The 15820-nt window shown below is 46.9% G+C and overlaps 2 protein-coding genes across 4 annotated transcripts; both read left to right on the top strand.

The window, feature by feature from the left end:
- The first annotated feature begins 241 nt into the window (after positions 1 to 241).
- rnf14 (ring finger protein 14) lies at positions 242 to 9803 on the top strand. 2 transcript variants are annotated; one of them, XM_056594413.1, is made up of 9 exons: positions 242 to 404; positions 1110 to 1268; positions 1705 to 1835; positions 2151 to 2337; positions 2433 to 2848; positions 3643 to 3871; positions 5994 to 6166; positions 7063 to 7193; positions 8740 to 9803. In XM_056594413.1, exons 2-9 carry the CDS (start codon positions 1118 to 1120, stop codon positions 8801 to 8803), a joined length of 1482 nt encoding a protein of 493 aa, XP_056450388.1. In that variant the 5' UTR covers positions 242 to 404; positions 1110 to 1117; the 3' UTR covers positions 8804 to 9803. The 2 variants fall into 2 exon arrangements, with proteins under 2 accessions (XP_056450388.1, XP_056450389.1); XM_056594414.1 differs by lacking the exon at positions 242 to 404 and adding an exon at positions 411 to 776 and having other exon boundaries at positions 8740 to 9799.
- A 130-nt stretch (positions 9804 to 9933) lies between these two features.
- endou2 (endonuclease, polyU-specific 2) lies at positions 9934 to 15510 on the top strand. Of its 2 annotated transcripts, XM_056594415.1 has the most exons (7): positions 9934 to 10677; positions 11135 to 11288; positions 12538 to 12643; positions 13582 to 13703; positions 13809 to 13921; positions 14372 to 14525; positions 15186 to 15510. In XM_056594415.1, the coding sequence occupies exons 2-7, from the start codon at positions 11187 to 11189 to the stop codon at positions 15441 to 15443; spliced, it is 855 nt and encodes a 284-aa protein (XP_056450390.1). In that variant the 5' UTR covers positions 9934 to 10677; positions 11135 to 11186; the 3' UTR covers positions 15444 to 15510. The 2 variants fall into 2 exon arrangements, with proteins under 2 accessions (XP_056450390.1, XP_056450391.1); XM_056594416.1 differs by lacking the exons at positions 9934 to 10677; positions 11135 to 11288 and adding an exon at positions 12289 to 12386.
- The last annotated feature ends 310 nt before the right edge of the window (positions 15511 to 15820 follow it).

Below are 15820 nucleotides of genomic sequence, written 5' to 3'. Positions count from 1 at the left end.
CTTCACTGACATAAAACCACTCGGTATCATACATCACCAACAGCAATAAAGTCAGTATGATATATTATAAATCTCAAGTTCCACCCCTTGTGCCTCAGTGCCACAACATCGCAAGAAATCGACCCCCGTCTGGACAGAGGAAAAAAGAAAAAAAACAACGTGGGGGGCCACGTTGTTTTAGAACCGCCCCTGACCCTGAGGCTGTAAACCCCTCCAACAGGGGTCATCAAAGAGCGAATCAAATCGGGTCATGCTGCTGCTCTGCATTGGGATCTGTACGCTGGAGCCTGCAGTTCTAAACCCTTCCACCAGGGTTCGCCAAAGAGCGAGTAAAACTTGTCTGATCAACTTCCTGCAGCGTTGCCCCTTTGGCAGCTACTAGTCTTAACCTGGGACTAGAAGAGGTAAATTGTACTCTATCTTCCTATTTTATCTGGTTATGAAATCCACGCCCAGGCAGTCTTATTTGTAGACAAACGAACACCGTGATGTTTAAAGGGTTGTTATGCAGTGGCGCTTTGTATCGGCTAACGTCAACATTAGCACACATAGTGAGTGGCATACGAGAGCTAGCTAAATGTTAGCTGAAAGTTGAGCAGAACCATGTCAGTCTGTGTTGTGTATGCAGTACATGACGCCTCTGTTTCCATGTTATAGATGTGTTTTTAGCTTATGTATAGCCCTCGCTATGTGCTGTCTGTTGATGGCGTGTTGAATCCAAAGAAAACCAACGCTAGCTGGTGAAGGGTCTTCTTTTAAAGTGTGCTAATGAAGGAGTGAGTTATATGAAGGGCTTCTGGTCAACATGCACAGGGGCTTCTATTAAAGTGTCCTGAAGATGCTGATGGCAGCTGTTTTCTTTTTCAGTTTCAATCGTGTGTGGTAGCCGGATTTAGCTAGAGCTGTTTTTTAAATTATTCTGATATAATGTGTGATAGTTAACTAATTGTCTTGTAACTTTAACGAAAAAAGATTGTAGTTTAATGCTAGGCTACTGGAAATGTCTCAATAATACTAATAACATGTCTAAACAGTATTTAAAATCACATTTAACCGATAACATGACGGTAGAGGTGCTTTTACCATGATGTCATGTGTTATTCACGAAGGAATGTAAATGTCTGAGGACCGTGAAGCGCAGGAGGACGAGCTGCTTGCTTTAGCGAGTATCTACGATGAGGAGGAGTTCCACCGGGCCGAGGCGGCCCAGGGTGGGGAGATCCAGCTCTGCCTAGAGCTCCCAGCCGCCTTCAAAGTGGCGGTCAAAGGTACACCGTCATGGGGGCACCCCAGTGGTTCTCTGGGTAGGGCACGGGTTCGATTCCTGTCCGTGGTCCTTTGCTGCCTGTATTCCCCTCTTCCATACCTTCCTGGCTATATCACTCTATCATAAAGCATAAAAATGCGAACATAAATCTTTAAAATTAAGGTACAGCAGTATGGTGTGACCATCAACTACCAGAAAATCATCGTGAACGTGTATGGACTTCTGTTAGTCCCTATCACCCTACCTGTGGGATAAAATAGGATTGTTTGGTCTATTGCGAGGACCTACCAGTATTGCCCTATAGTGCGTTGAAATCCCCCCACACATTTTAAGAGGGCATGTAACGTTATTTCATTCTCTTTTTCACATTATATTTGATTACAGTGCTGAATCGTTGTTGTTACTTGTGAGATCAATTCTCAATCCGTGTTTTGCAGGAGAGAAGCAGGCAGAGTACGACGTGTCCTTTCTGCCTCCTCTGGTGTTAAACTTTGAGCTCCCGGTCGATTACCCCACTGCCTCCTCCCCAGTGTTCACCCTGAGCTCCAAATGGCTGACTCGAACACAAGTAAGACTCTTCCCTATCACAGTACAAACAGGTCACCTACCTGTAGATATCCTTCGAGTGTCCCACGTGCTCACATCATCTGCTTCAGTATGTTCAGTCGTGCAGCTGAAGTCGTATGGAAATGTATACAACTTCAGATTTCTTAACATTCTGTATTACAGGAGCGATCTTTCAGCGTTTGTCAGTCAAAATCTTGGGAATTCTTCATTAATTATCTTGTTGTTGAGTTAAATCATTTATGTTAGAAGCTGACCGTCCCCGGTAGAGCCGAAGTTCGTCATGGCCTGTGTCACGCTCTCTCTCTCCGCCCTGCAGATGAGCGCCTTGTGCAGACGTCTAGACCAGCTGTGGGGGGAGAACCAGGGCTGCGTGGTGCTCTTCACGTGGGTCCAGTTCCTGAAGGAGGAGGCCCTGGACTTCCTGGCCATCGCGTCCCCTCTGGTGGTGGTGCGCATGGGCAGCAAGGCTGCGCACGTGGACCGCAGTAGGGCCGACGCCGCAGGTACACCGGAAGAGGGATATCGTCATTATTTCCTCTTCAGTTGAAAAAAAAGTTCAACACTAACCGTCGTAGCAAAAATGTATCTGCCTGTCCAGCCGGACCTCGCCCGGAGAATCTCCCTGACAACGAGGAAGACGTGAAGGAGAGGAAGAGGACGCAGCCGAAGACGAGGACCGAAGCCCAGTCCCCCTCCTCGGTTTCCCCCCCGCCCGAGGCCTCGGAGCAGGACCCCCGGGCCGTGCTGGTGGCGGACCCCCGGGCCGACCTCCTGCCCCAGCTGCTGGACTTCGACGAGGCCCAGCGGAAGAAGGTGTTTGACGGGCGCGTGTTCGGCTGTGGCATCTGCTTCCTGGAGAAGCTTGGCGCGGCCTGCCTCTGCTTCAAGGAGTGCCAGCACGTGTACTGCCGGGACTGCATGAGCGAGTACTTCCAGATCCAGATCCGCGACGGCAACGTCCGCTGCCTTAACTGTCCTGAGCCAAAGTGCAGCTCCCTGGCCACGCCGCTTCAGGTAGGAGCTACGTGGGGCACACGGCAGTGTGGTAGGGGAGGGAATCCCAGGGTACCTCAAGGGTACCTGAAGATACGGTACGATACGCGGTACATGGCCCGCGATACCGATAATGTCGATTTATTAAGACGTAACGACACATCGCGATATATTTCTCACGATGAATTCAAAATGACTGAAAAGGTAAAGTGGTGGATTTCGTGGTCCATACTTTCGTTCAAGTTTTCTTCATTCATGTGTTGAGCGCCAACTCGAGGTGCAGGGAAATCTTTACTTACCACAGTCTTCAAGAGCGAAGAGACTCATGGTATCATTGGTTATTGAATCTGATGGGCTGGAGTACTTTTAATCATGCATGGCGGCGCCCAGAAGTGGAAAAGGAATCACTGCCGATGGATGCATGCCCTCCTGTTTTATTTGCCGTCTGGCCCCCTCCCTTTCAGACAGATCACCAGCAGACCCCGACTGAGGCAGGCTAACCCCAACAGTTACATAATACAGGGCGGGTCTAATACAATAACAACCATGTATCTAATACTGGGCGGGTCTGATATGATTACAACCATGTATCTAACACGGGACGGGTCTGATGCAATATCAACCATGTGTCTAGTACTGGGCGTGTCTGATATGATAACAACGATGTATCTAATACTGTGCGGGTCTGATATGATTACAACCAAGTATCTAATACGGGGCAGGTTTGATTCGCGGAGGCCCGTATTGCAGCGCCCGCTGAAGCATCTTCATAAAGAACCAAAATGGCAATGTCTGCTTTCTCTGATTGGCTGCAGGTGAAGCAGCTGGTGGACGAGGAGCAGTTTGCCCGCTACGACCGGCTGCTGCTGCAGTCCAGCCTGGACCTGATGGCGGACGTGGTGTACTGCCCGCGGCAGTCCTGTGGCAGCGCTGTCATCCTGGAGCCTGACGCCACCATGGGCATCTGCCCCGCCTGCCAGTACGCCTTCTGCACCCTCTGCAAGCTGGGCTACCACGGCCTCTCGCACTGCAAGGTCACCTCAGGTAGGCTCATGGTCCCAAGGCCGCTCGCACTGCAAGTCACCTCAGGGAGGGGCTCTGCTAACACAGCCACTCGCACTGCATGGTCAGCTCAGGTAGGCTGCTGGTACCACGGACCACTCGCACTGCAAGGTCACCTCAGTTAGGGGGCTGGGATACCATGGCCTCTCACACTGCAAGTCACCTCAGGTAGGGTGCTACCTGAAGGTTGCTAGTTTGGTCCCCTGCTCACTAGGTTAGTCTGCTGCTAACCCTTCACTAGGTTAGTCTGCTGCTAACCCGTCACTAGATTAGTCTGCTCCTAACCCTTTACTAGGTTAGTCTGCTGCTAACCCTTCACTAGGTTAGTCTGCTGCTAACCCTTCACTAGGTTAGTCTGCTACTAACCTGTCACTAGTTTAGTATGCTGCTAACCCTTCACTAGGTTAGTCTGCTACTAACCCTTCACTAGGTTAGTCTGCTACTAACCCTTCACTAGGTGAGTCTGCTGCTAACCCTTCACTAGGTGAGTCTGCTACTAACCCTTCACTAGGTGAGTCTGCTGCTAACCCTTCACTAGGTGAGTCTGCTGCTAACCCTTCACTAGGTTAGTCTGCTGCTAACCCCTCACTAGATTAGTCTGCTGCTAACCCTTCACTAGGTTAGTCTGCTGCTAACCCTTCACTAGGTTAGTCTGCTGCTAACCCCTCACTAGATTAGTCTGCTGCTAACCCTTCACTAGGTTAGTCTGCTACCCGGGCCCTGGTTAATGGGACAAGGGGCAGGCCCATGGTAGTGCCTCCTGTAATGGGTGACGCCTGTGTCAGTGCTAGCGTGGTGCCTCTGAACTGGGTCTTAAGGTCAGAAGTCAGTGTTAACCAAAGCGTTAGGCGGTGGATATTTAAGACAGTGTCATAAAGGAGCAGGTATGAATGTGACTGTATCCTTAAACATCACCCTGGGCAAAGTAGCCTACATAGCTTTGCATCCAAAAATATATATATATATATTTTATCGTCACTAATGGTCACTTAAATGTTTTTAAGCTCACCACATCCAGTATTCAGAAAATTAAAAACATTTATTCCAGTCCTGTGCGTATGCAAATTAGCCATGTTCGCCAAACAGAAGAAAGACGTAATGTTGAAAAGTCATATTAAAAAACGGCTAGCAAGCTAAAAAGATAAACCAGAGTATCACTCACACACTTTGGGTCTATTCTAACTTATGGTAAGAGTCTTATCTTTTAAATCTTTGCAGTGACTGAATTGTGATGATAGAACTGGGACATAGGGTGCACTGTGCATAAGATGAGGGTGTGCAAATGGGTGCATGCATGTCCTTTCCAGCTTCGGCATACTGCATGGTTATGAGGGCGTTGTGGTTGGTTGTGGTCTTAGTGAAGCAACCTAGCCTTGCAAGTTGGAGTAGGCCTAATTGTTTACGTGCGTGCGAGAGAGAGAGAGAGCGCGAGAGAGAGAGAGAGAGAGCGCACCTGCCGTGATGATGTTTGGCTTGTTGTGTAAAATGTTGTCAGCATCCGCCGTGGTTGGACGAATGTTTTTTGTGTATGTGTTCAATGATGTATTTAGATGGATGGTTAAATAATGTCACATGATCAGTCATACAGCAGGCTTTCATTCGCAAGTGCACTGATTGCGTGCCAGTCTCCCGATAGTGTATACCTGGCATTTATTCAGTTGTTGATTGTTCTTGAAGTGCGCCATATTGGTGCCAATTATTGTGTTTGCATCGTAATGCACAACTTTACCTCTCCTTGTCATTAAACATTGTGCATCCAAACAACTTTAGCCAATGCAGCCTCCTATGTCAGTACTGACATAGGAGGCTGCATTGGCTAAAGTGTTGCTTTACCTTTAGGCTACTATAGCATATCGGTTTATCAACAAATGTTGTGTGCGTGTGTGTGTTGTCATGTAGGCTATAGACTGATCGCTTGCATCCATGAAATATTGTAATGTATTAGGCCTACTGCATATTGAGATCATTTAGTTCGGTATTGCGCAACAATCGGGGGATGGGGACCCCCCCCCGAATATTGCCGGGTATTTCGCACACATTAACGTATTAAGAGAGTGTGTGTGTGTTTGTGTCTCTTTGTGTGTGTGTGCGTGTGCGGGGTCAGACGAGCTGCGGAGCCTGCGTGATGACTACCTGGCGGCGTCGCCCGAGGACCAGCGCTTCATGGAGCAGCGCTTCGGCAAGCGGGTCATCCAGCGGGCGGTGGAGGAGTCCTTCAGCCGCGAGTGGCTCTCCGACAACTGCAAGTGCTGCCCCCGCTGTGGCACCAACATCCAGGTCAGCCGCCGCGCCGCAGGCCGCAAAGGGCCCACTGGGGTATCCGGAGGGGAGGCTAGGGGGGCCCTAGCCTCCCCTCCGGGGCAAGGGACGCCTGGAGGTGAGGCTAGGGGGGCCCTAGCCTCCCCTCCAGGGCAAGGGACGCCTGGAGGTGAGGCTAGGGGGGCCCTAGCCACCATAGGTCTGACAGAAGGTTTGTAATGGCGATATGCTCACCAATATTGCACCTCCTACGGACAGCTTGGGTCATCATCTTGCCTTATCTGCATGCCTTTTGATTACCCAAAAGCATTGAAGTTTGTCATGTGTGAGCGACTTCTTGTGAGACTTTCAGTCACCTTATCACAAGAAAACACTTGACAGAGTTCTTCATGAGAGAAACTTGCTCATACGTGGCAAACCTAGACTTCTGTGAAAGCAGAGGCTTGACCCCAAGAGGTTCACCCAAGCTTTCCGTAGAGGTGTAAGATTGGTTTATCGCCATTAAATGCAAACGGATAAGGCGTATATCCTAATGAATAGTGCACTACATGGAGGGAATGCTTAACGGCCTCGTAGTCGCTGGCGGCTAGGTTTGCCCGTGAAATGTTCCACAGATTTCCTGACATCAGCAAAGCTACTATGAGTTGGACAAGAATGCGTATATAGTCCCATATTTACAATATAATTTAATTTTCACTCCCTCCAAATCTGAAACAGAACCGGAGGTGAATGTTTCCGCTGTGGAATTGATGACAATGCCCCGACTGGGTGCCTGTTCAACATTGTGTGTGTGTGTGTGTGTGTGTGTGTGTGTGTGTGTGTGTGTGTGTGTGTGTGTGTGTGTGTGTGTGTGTGTGTGTGTGTGTGTGTGTGTGTGTGTGTGTGTGTGTGTGTGTGTGTGTGTGTGTGTGCAGAAGGTGGACGGCTGCAACAAGATGACATGCAGCTCCTGCAGGCAGTACTTCTGCTGGCTGTGCCTGGGGCAGTTGAGCAAGGTCAACCCCTACAGCCACTTCAACAACTCTGCCCTGCCCTGCTACAACCAGTCAGTCACCTCCTCCTTATTTAATGATGTATTTTTTGCATTTTGGGGCTTTTATGATAGTGAGCTAGACGGGAAGGTTTGGGAGAGAGAGGGGAGACCACAGCCAGGAATCAAACCCGGGTCGCTGCAGTAAGGACATGGCCTGAATGATGCACGCTCTACTCGCTGAGCCACCCCCAGTCTCCTCATTTTTTTCGGCTAAGTAAAGGCCCCAAAACAAATTTCAAATTTGGCCTGGTCCCATATAGCCCTTTCACACATGCGCTGTAAGAGAGATGTCCTCTGTGTTATTACCGGGAGGGAGGGAGTGAGGGAGGGAGGGAGTGAGGGAGTGAGGGAGGGAGGGAGGGAGGGAGGGAGTGAGGGAGTGAGTGAGTGAGTGAGTGAGTGAGTGAGTGAGTGAGTGAGTGAGTGAGTGAGTGAGTGAGTGAGTGAGTGAGTGAGTGAGTGAGTGAGTGAGGGAGGGAGGGAGGGAGGGAGGGAGGGAGGGAGGGAGGGAGGGAGGGAGTGAACGCAAATGTCAGAATCAGCCCCTCCAGAGTTAATTAACCCTAAGCCGGCCAGGCCGCTAGTGTGAAGACATGCTGTGGAAGAATCCACAGCATCTCCAATATGTGCAACACGTCTGACTCGGCCTAGGTTCCGCTTTGTGTTGCATGTGTGAAACATGTAGGAAACTCTGGATCATCTGCGGACCCGATTTCCAGGTCAGGAGATGATTCATGTGTGATTCATGTGTGAAAGGCCTTATGCCTCTTTTCCACCGACGGTACCAGCTCATCTCGCCAGGACTTGGTTTAGTTCCAGGCACATCGTGTTTCCATCTAGAATACAGTACCTCTTCAACGTGGGCGGGTCGTCATGGCACGCATGAGCGAAACTGCAGTGACACACTTATCCACGAGACACATAATCAGACAGGGCTACACACAGGAGCGTCTCTACCTCTGGCACAGTCCCCGGCGTGTTCTTGCACGCTGATCCTGCCGTGTTCAATAATCAATCACTATTCTTGACTGAAGGCTTATGCTAGTATTTAAAGATGCCGTGCGTCGGGTGTCAGGCCTCGGACAACGCGCTCGACGTGACTTGTCCAGTGGCGTCACTCTCTGGACAATCAGTGGCTAGCAGCCTGTTTACGTCACACAGAAGTATCAGATTAGCTCTCTGAAACCTCGACAGAGGTGAGACTAAAGAGGTACCAGGTACATCATTTTGGTGATCGAAACGCACAATCTCTGTGTCCTTTAAGGTCCTGCTTAAGCACTGATACAAATGATACACATAATCCCTCAGTCTCGGCAATACTTGCTGAGAAACTTCACATTTAGGGCGTTTAGCAGACACTTTCATCAAAAGCGTTTTCAAATAAGTACATTTGTCAGAAGAAGGAGAAACAATATATGGCTGTCAGTACAATAAGGATGTTCATAGAACCAAGTGCCAAGCACCAATAATCTCTAGGTTAACCTATTCCCGTATACCACAAAGATAGCTTATTATTATGGTTACAGATTGATGTTTGTTGTTTTTTCTCTTCTCCCAGACTCTTCCAAGGCGTGCAGATAGACGACGATGACGACGAGTTCTTGAGCGATGAAGAAGACTGATTATCTCTCTCTGTCTCTCTGTCTCTGTGTCTCTGTCTCTCTCTGTCTCTCTGTCTGTCCTGGCCCAATATAATTTGGGCCATGCTCTGCCGGCTCCTGGCTGAAAAGTTGGCGTTGGGTTGGTTGCTGCTTTGATGACACTATTGTAGGATGAAATTATACAGATCGCGGTCCACCACTGGCTGGAAACATATGAGTCCAAACTTGAATATTAAAGATGAATACGTTTTACTCCCAAGGGATCCAAGCATGACGGCTTGATATGTTTAGGACTGAGGGTTTATGTTCTAGAGATTCTTCTTATTAAATAACCTTCATACAAGTCATTCTCTAAAGGTGTAATGTTGCATTACAACACAAAATAACTTCTAACTTTGAGCTCTAGATATCATTTTGTTTTGAGACATGAAGATCCTTCAGTTCCCGGCTTTACTTGGCTATGTTAGCCGTAATACATTTTTTTCAAATATTATGCAATCATCATCTTTCAATCATAATGCTGAATACTGAACGGAAAACCCTTTTCCGTGGAACAGCGCAATGAAGGCGCTCAAGCCAGACTTGTTCCAGACCACCTCACATCACGACAGTTGAACAGGTTTAATAAAGTTCAGTTGGTTATTTGGCCCGTCTTGCTTTTTTACCATTTTTTACAGTTGCCACGTTATCGGTATGTGTTCAATTTTGTGCCATAACCACAGAAAATAATGAGGTTTTGTGTCAAAGGAAATCCACGTCAATGCGTGGCATCGTTGTATGCTTTTGTTTGTTTTTGTTATGCTGCTCAAATGATTTTCACGTCAATATGACCTGTTGAGTTTGCATCATGGAGGGTTGTCGTGACATTAATAACACTACAGTTTCTACCAGAAAGGGTTTTGTGGTTCATGTTTTTATTGCTTTTCATTGTAATGTACAATGAAAAGCAATGTTCAACAATGTTCATTGTAATGTTCAACAAATAAAGCTTTGAAGGTCAAGAAACATTGTAAAGTGAAATATTGTATTTAAGTTAAAGCTGTTACTTTAAATAAATGAACTCACAATCCATAGGCACCTACATAAATGGCATTTATAAAGATGCGTATTTTAATTTATGCTTATAAATATACATGTGTCTATATATTTATTTTAAATATATGTAAACATACATATATGTATATATATGTGTGTATACCGTGTGTATATATATATATATGTGTGTGCGAGTGATTTTACCTTAAATGGTAACAATATGTCTTGTTTGGCCACATGCACGAGCTGTTGTCATAAATCGTTGATTAGAATTACTTTTCGTTCTCCCCAATCTTATGTAGTATAGTCTAATATATTATAATTTATGCATATTTTAAGAACCAAAAAAACCACTTTGTTTCTATTTTGCTGATAATATCTCCCCATTTGAACAATTGTGAAAGAACTGTCATAAGTGGATTGATTATTACCACCGGCGTAAGAGAGAGAGCGCGCACAATGGACCACCAGAGAAACAACGAGAGCACGTGCTCGGTCTGAGACTGAAAGCACCACAGCGGGGCCAAAGCCTTTTGGCTAGAGTTGCTGACAAGGTGTAACCCTTTACATCAGGAACCCCATCACCCACCGCCACCCCTTCCCCTCCTGTCCTATCCTGGGCAACCCATTTTGCTTCCCTACTGACTGACTGACTGACTGACTGACCGACAAGGGGGGTCGTCCCCATGCACCTAAAGGTACAAACTCCCAGTAAACAGTCACAACGTTACCAACATCAGACAGGACGTCAACAGGAGTTCCTGAGAAATCTCCCTGCTTTTTCATCGGTCAACAGCTTCTATTTTCGGAATTGGCAGGCAGGCAGAAGCAGCCGAGCGTCACAGGAAGAACCCTAAAAGGTTGGTGTGCTTGGGGTAGAATGGCTCTGTGGGGACTGAGGAGAAAGGCCCTTGGAAGACAACGGTGTTGATGGAAGTTAATCATCACCAACAGAGTTGAGATGGGGATGGGATGAACGGCTAAATGTATGTGGTGCAACAAGGTGTCCAAGTTCCATTAATGAGATTTTTTATTTTTTATTTTGTATAGTTTTATTTTGTTTCTTATGCCTATACAATAAATGTGAGTGAGAATATGAAACATCCCTCGGTCGATTTATATGCTCTCTTCTTTCTGTGTTGTTACAATCAAAGTTGAACCAGAGGGTAGGCCTATGGTGTCATTCTTTTACGTAACCATAATTTTACCTCAAACTTTGCCGCAAATTGTATGAATACTGGCCACACCTCAAGGCACCATGACATCAATGTTGATTAGATGACGGATCCTCAAGCTACCGTTACCTTCTGCCCACAGCACTCAGCTCAGCAGGTCTACAGAGTACCGAGGGCCCAACAGGGAGGACGTGATGGTCGAGAGTGACAGAGAGTTGTCCTCCATGGCGCAGGCGCTGTGGGACAATGACGTCAACCGGCTCCAGCCTGGCAAAGACTACAGGATCTCTCTTCAGGTGAACCCTGAAAAAAAAACGTGCTGAACAAGGCCCTTGACCCAACCAACCATATCTAATCTGAACTATCCTCGCTTTAGGTTGGACCTACCAATGATCTTTGCTCTACCAATTTAATACAACCCAACGCACGCACAAAACACACACACACACACACACACACACACACACACACACACACACACACACACACACACACACACACACACACACACACACACACACACACACACACACACACACACACACACACACACACACACACACACACACACACACACACACACACACACACACACACACAATGGCCAGCCACACATTAGCCAAACTCAGTTGAATGCTAAACAATTGAGCCAAACAGTGGCTGAGGTCTACAGTAAACTGCAATGCAAAAAAACTGATGGTCGTCGTTTTGACCATCACTATAGCATAAAAAAGCATTGTTAGTAAAGGGCTTAAAAAGGGATTACTGATTGTAGTCGATGAATGAAATAACTAACTTTGAAAATGCTATCTTCATCGTCATGCTGTACTCAGAGTATGGATCACCTTTTCATCCTCTCTGTCCCTGCCTGGTCACTGTCGGGTCTTTACATTTCCAGTAGTATGTTTTAATATTTGTACATACAAACACATTCAAAGACACACACACCCACGCACACACACACACACACACACACACACACACACACACACACACACACACACACACACACACACACACACACACACACACACACACACACACACAGACACACACACAATTAATCTCAGAGACAGGAAAGCACTAAGCAAATTACCAGACACAACTAATTCCAAAGGACACCACCTGTCATGGAATGAATGTATAGTGACATCATCTCACTGATACAAATGTGACCCATCGGAAAAAGGAACATGCTGTAGCCAGGGTTCCGCCCCAGGTGGTGCTATCCCCAGAGTTTGATTTGAGTGGTCGGATATTTTTTAAATTCAAGCTTAAATTGTTATCCTACTGTAATGCATGCAATAGTGATTAATTATCGATATTCTGTTTACATGGAGGGATTTGAGGGTTCAAATCATTTTGTTTTAACAGTGCCCGACCACTGATCATCTGTAAGACACATTTATTCTGTCATACAGAAGTAACAGCCAGGTTTAGAAAGCAAAATGTATCAATGTATCTGTATGCAGTAATAATCGCACAGACAACCCCAAATGAATGAGGCGACATGTAACGTGTTTATGTTGTGGGTGTGCTCCGCAGGGTAAAGCCGGAGAGATGGCCGTGCTCAACGACGACAACGACGGGGCTGGGTATCCCCTCTTCACCTTCGTGGATGAAAACATCTTCAAGAAAGAGACCTTTTTAGGTACATCCACAGGGAGGGACACGTCCAGGAACATTCATGAGGGCCGTGTAGTGTAGTATGCACCCGCACAAGAAGGAAGACAACAACAGAAAACTATTTTTATAATGTAACCCTGACTTTTGTTTACCTGCCAAATGGTCAGATCTATCTGCCATTTGCTGGTGTTCATTTTGCCCTGTTGATACATTGAACACCACTGGGGAGCTGTATGATAACCGATGTTGTCATCTCCCATGTGTGGCCGAGCACAGCTCTCTCTTCGCTTCATAATTCCCTTAGGACGAGCAGGCCACCATGACTTACATAACCAGAGAGCACAGACCTCATATCAGGAAGGACACACCAAATCAACAGAACTTTTTGCGCACCCCACCTCAAACAGCCCACAGTGTGAAGACTCTGCCTCTCCTCCTTTCTGCTCGACGCCGGCATCTTGTCAAACACGTTTGTGACCCACATCGAGAAAAATGTTTCTATGTGAAACGGCAATAAGGATGTGAATCTGTGTCTAGACTTCACTATGATGGTGGGTGAAAGCTCAGGGCCTATCTGAATGGCCTTTCCTCCCTGTGTTTTCCACATTAAATTAAAATTTAATTTGACACTTTCCAATTGGCATTTAATGCCATATTTACTGTAATTGGGAAGAAGAATGGAATTAGCAGGAGTTTAGGTGTGTCTTAAGTTATGCTTCTGTAGTGGGAATGATACATTAAACATCCTTCTTTTCAAAGTTAAAAAATATGAACCGCAATCAGCCTCTCATCAAGTCAGTGTACAATCAACGTTGAGCCAGAAAGATCCAAATTCGACCAATGTGTCTTTTGGAAAATGCTTTTCTTTTTATCCATCAGAAATCCAATCTTTCTGTTTGAAGGCATCCAAACTTTTTGTAAGAAGGACATTTAACAACCCTTCTGTGTCCCATGGTGGCACAGCTTTCATTTCTCTCCTGGATAACTACGTGAGTGCTACCGGAGAGCCCGAGATAGTGACCCCAGAGGAGGAGGCGGAGAACCACAAGTTCCTGGACTCCCTCGTCCAGACGCCCACCATGAAGGTATCTGCCAGGGATAGATCCGAGCACACACCATGACATTCTTCTGAGAACATCTAGAAAAGTGGCACTGAAACATTTTCTTTCTTCTCCTCTGTATGCTAACAGATAGCCCATAAGTACCTTGTGGATAAGAAACTCTCTCCGGAGAACGAGACAGACTTTAAGAAGCAGCTGTACACGATCTGGTTTGAACTTTACGCCCGGAAAGGAGCCAGCAGGTAGGTGCACTGTTGCATCATGGGGGCTGGTGCCCTCCAGGGTAACACAGGGCAGAGCTTACACTAACTACTTCAAAACTTTATTTTTCAATAGTAAGTTGACAGTGAGGGGTATCTGTGTCCAATATTTTATATCGGACGCAATTATTTAATACACACAGCATTTGCGTTCCTATTTTGGATCTAGTTACTCAACGTCCATGTTAACAAGTGGCCTGCGTTGGATGCTGAACATGGACACCAGTGCTAGGCTAGAGTCCAGTGCTAGGCCAGAGTCCAGTGCTAGGCCAGAGTCCAGTGTTAGGCTAGAGTCCAGTGCTAGGGTAGTGTTAGGCTAGAGTCCAGTGCTAGGCTAGAGTCCAGTTCTAGGCTAGAGTCCAGTGCTAGGCTAGAGTCCAGTGCTAGGCTAGAGTCCAGTGCTAGGCTGACGCTGAGGCCCCTGTCCCCCAGGCCAGACTCCTCGGGGTTCGAGCATGTGTTTGTCGGTGAGACCAGACGCGGCCGCACTGTCATTGGATTCCACAACTGGATCCAGCTGTACCTGCAGGAGAAGCTGGGCCACATCGACTACAAAGGCTACAGTGTCAACGCCAACTCCCCACAGGTAAGTGGGTCAGGGGCGCCCTGGTGGCTCGCCGGGTAGAGCCCGTACGATTAAGGCCAAGTCCTGACCGCAGCGACCCGGGTTTGATTCCTGGTCCTTCGATGCATGTCCTCCCCTCTCCCTCCCATAGTCGCAATTTCACTCTATCATCAAATCCTAGTAAGTGGGTCAAATGATTGCATGACTTGACTTAGGAGACGTTCTTATCTATCATTCATATATTTTATTTTGGTGTGTGTCATTTGCATACCGTTGTGCACTCTGTACAACCCCCCCCCCCCCCCCCCCCACACACACACAAACCCACACACACAGACCCACGCACACACATAATAATCAGTGTTTCCCCCAGTAAATGTCTTAGTCAAGGTGGTCAAGTGGTCAAAAAGCTTGATGGCACGACCATTGTTGTGAACAGTATTACCGATGCATTATTGATCTTTATTTTTTACACCTGATGGAAGTATGTTTTCTTTCCCTACGAGTGTTTTCTACTTTGTTAAAGCATAATAATTAAAAAATATATATTTTTTAATAAAAAAAAATATTCTATACATTGGTAGTCAAGGCGGGGCCCTATCGTTGTTAAGGCCGCCTTAACAACACAGTGCTGGGGGAAACACTGATAATAATACCAGTGAACAAACTCTCTGTCCCCAGCCCGACGAGAACAAGCACATCATGGCCCTGCAGTTCAGCTGGAAGGAAGGCTTCAAGCCCAAGGGCAGCATCTTCATCGGGGTCAGTCCTGAGTTTGAGTTCGCCCTCTACACCCTCTGTTTCCTGAGCTCCCCCAACGAGCGCGTCAAGGTTCAGTTCAGCCTGTACGACGTGGAGATCGTCTGCGTCCACCACAACCAGAAGCACATCGGCACCACCTACCCAATGCTGATCAGATACCAGAACCTCCACCAGTGAGCCGCCGCTTCACCCTCACCGCCAGTCGACTCCTTTCACGGCTTATATAAAGAGTGTCATTGGTGTTGTTGATGTCTTTTTATTACAAAGTTAAAGATACAATAAAACTTCACCAGACCCCAGTTTGTGATAATCATTTTCTGCTGTGCTATTTGTTACTTGCGGAAGCGTTCATTGTGATGAACACACACAACAAAAATGTTTTCAACCGGTTGATTGTTGTGCACGTGCATAATGGTATCGTAGTCATGCCGATGACGGAATAAACAGTGATTAAAGGGGAAGGAACTTATCAAGGCCCTTGATAAGACATTGACAATAAAACCTTGAGAATGGGTATTATATATTGGATTATTCCTTCACGGCCATCATTTGTA

The sequence above is a fragment of the Gadus chalcogrammus genome, chromosome 7 (assembly GCF_026213295.1).
Source record: "Gadus chalcogrammus isolate NIFS_2021 chromosome 7, NIFS_Gcha_1.0, whole genome shotgun sequence".
Lineage (NCBI taxonomy): Eukaryota > Metazoa > Chordata > Actinopteri > Gadiformes > Gadidae > Gadus > Gadus chalcogrammus.
Note: the sequence above shows the minus strand (reverse complement) of the source record. Positions and strands in the feature narration are given on the sequence as shown.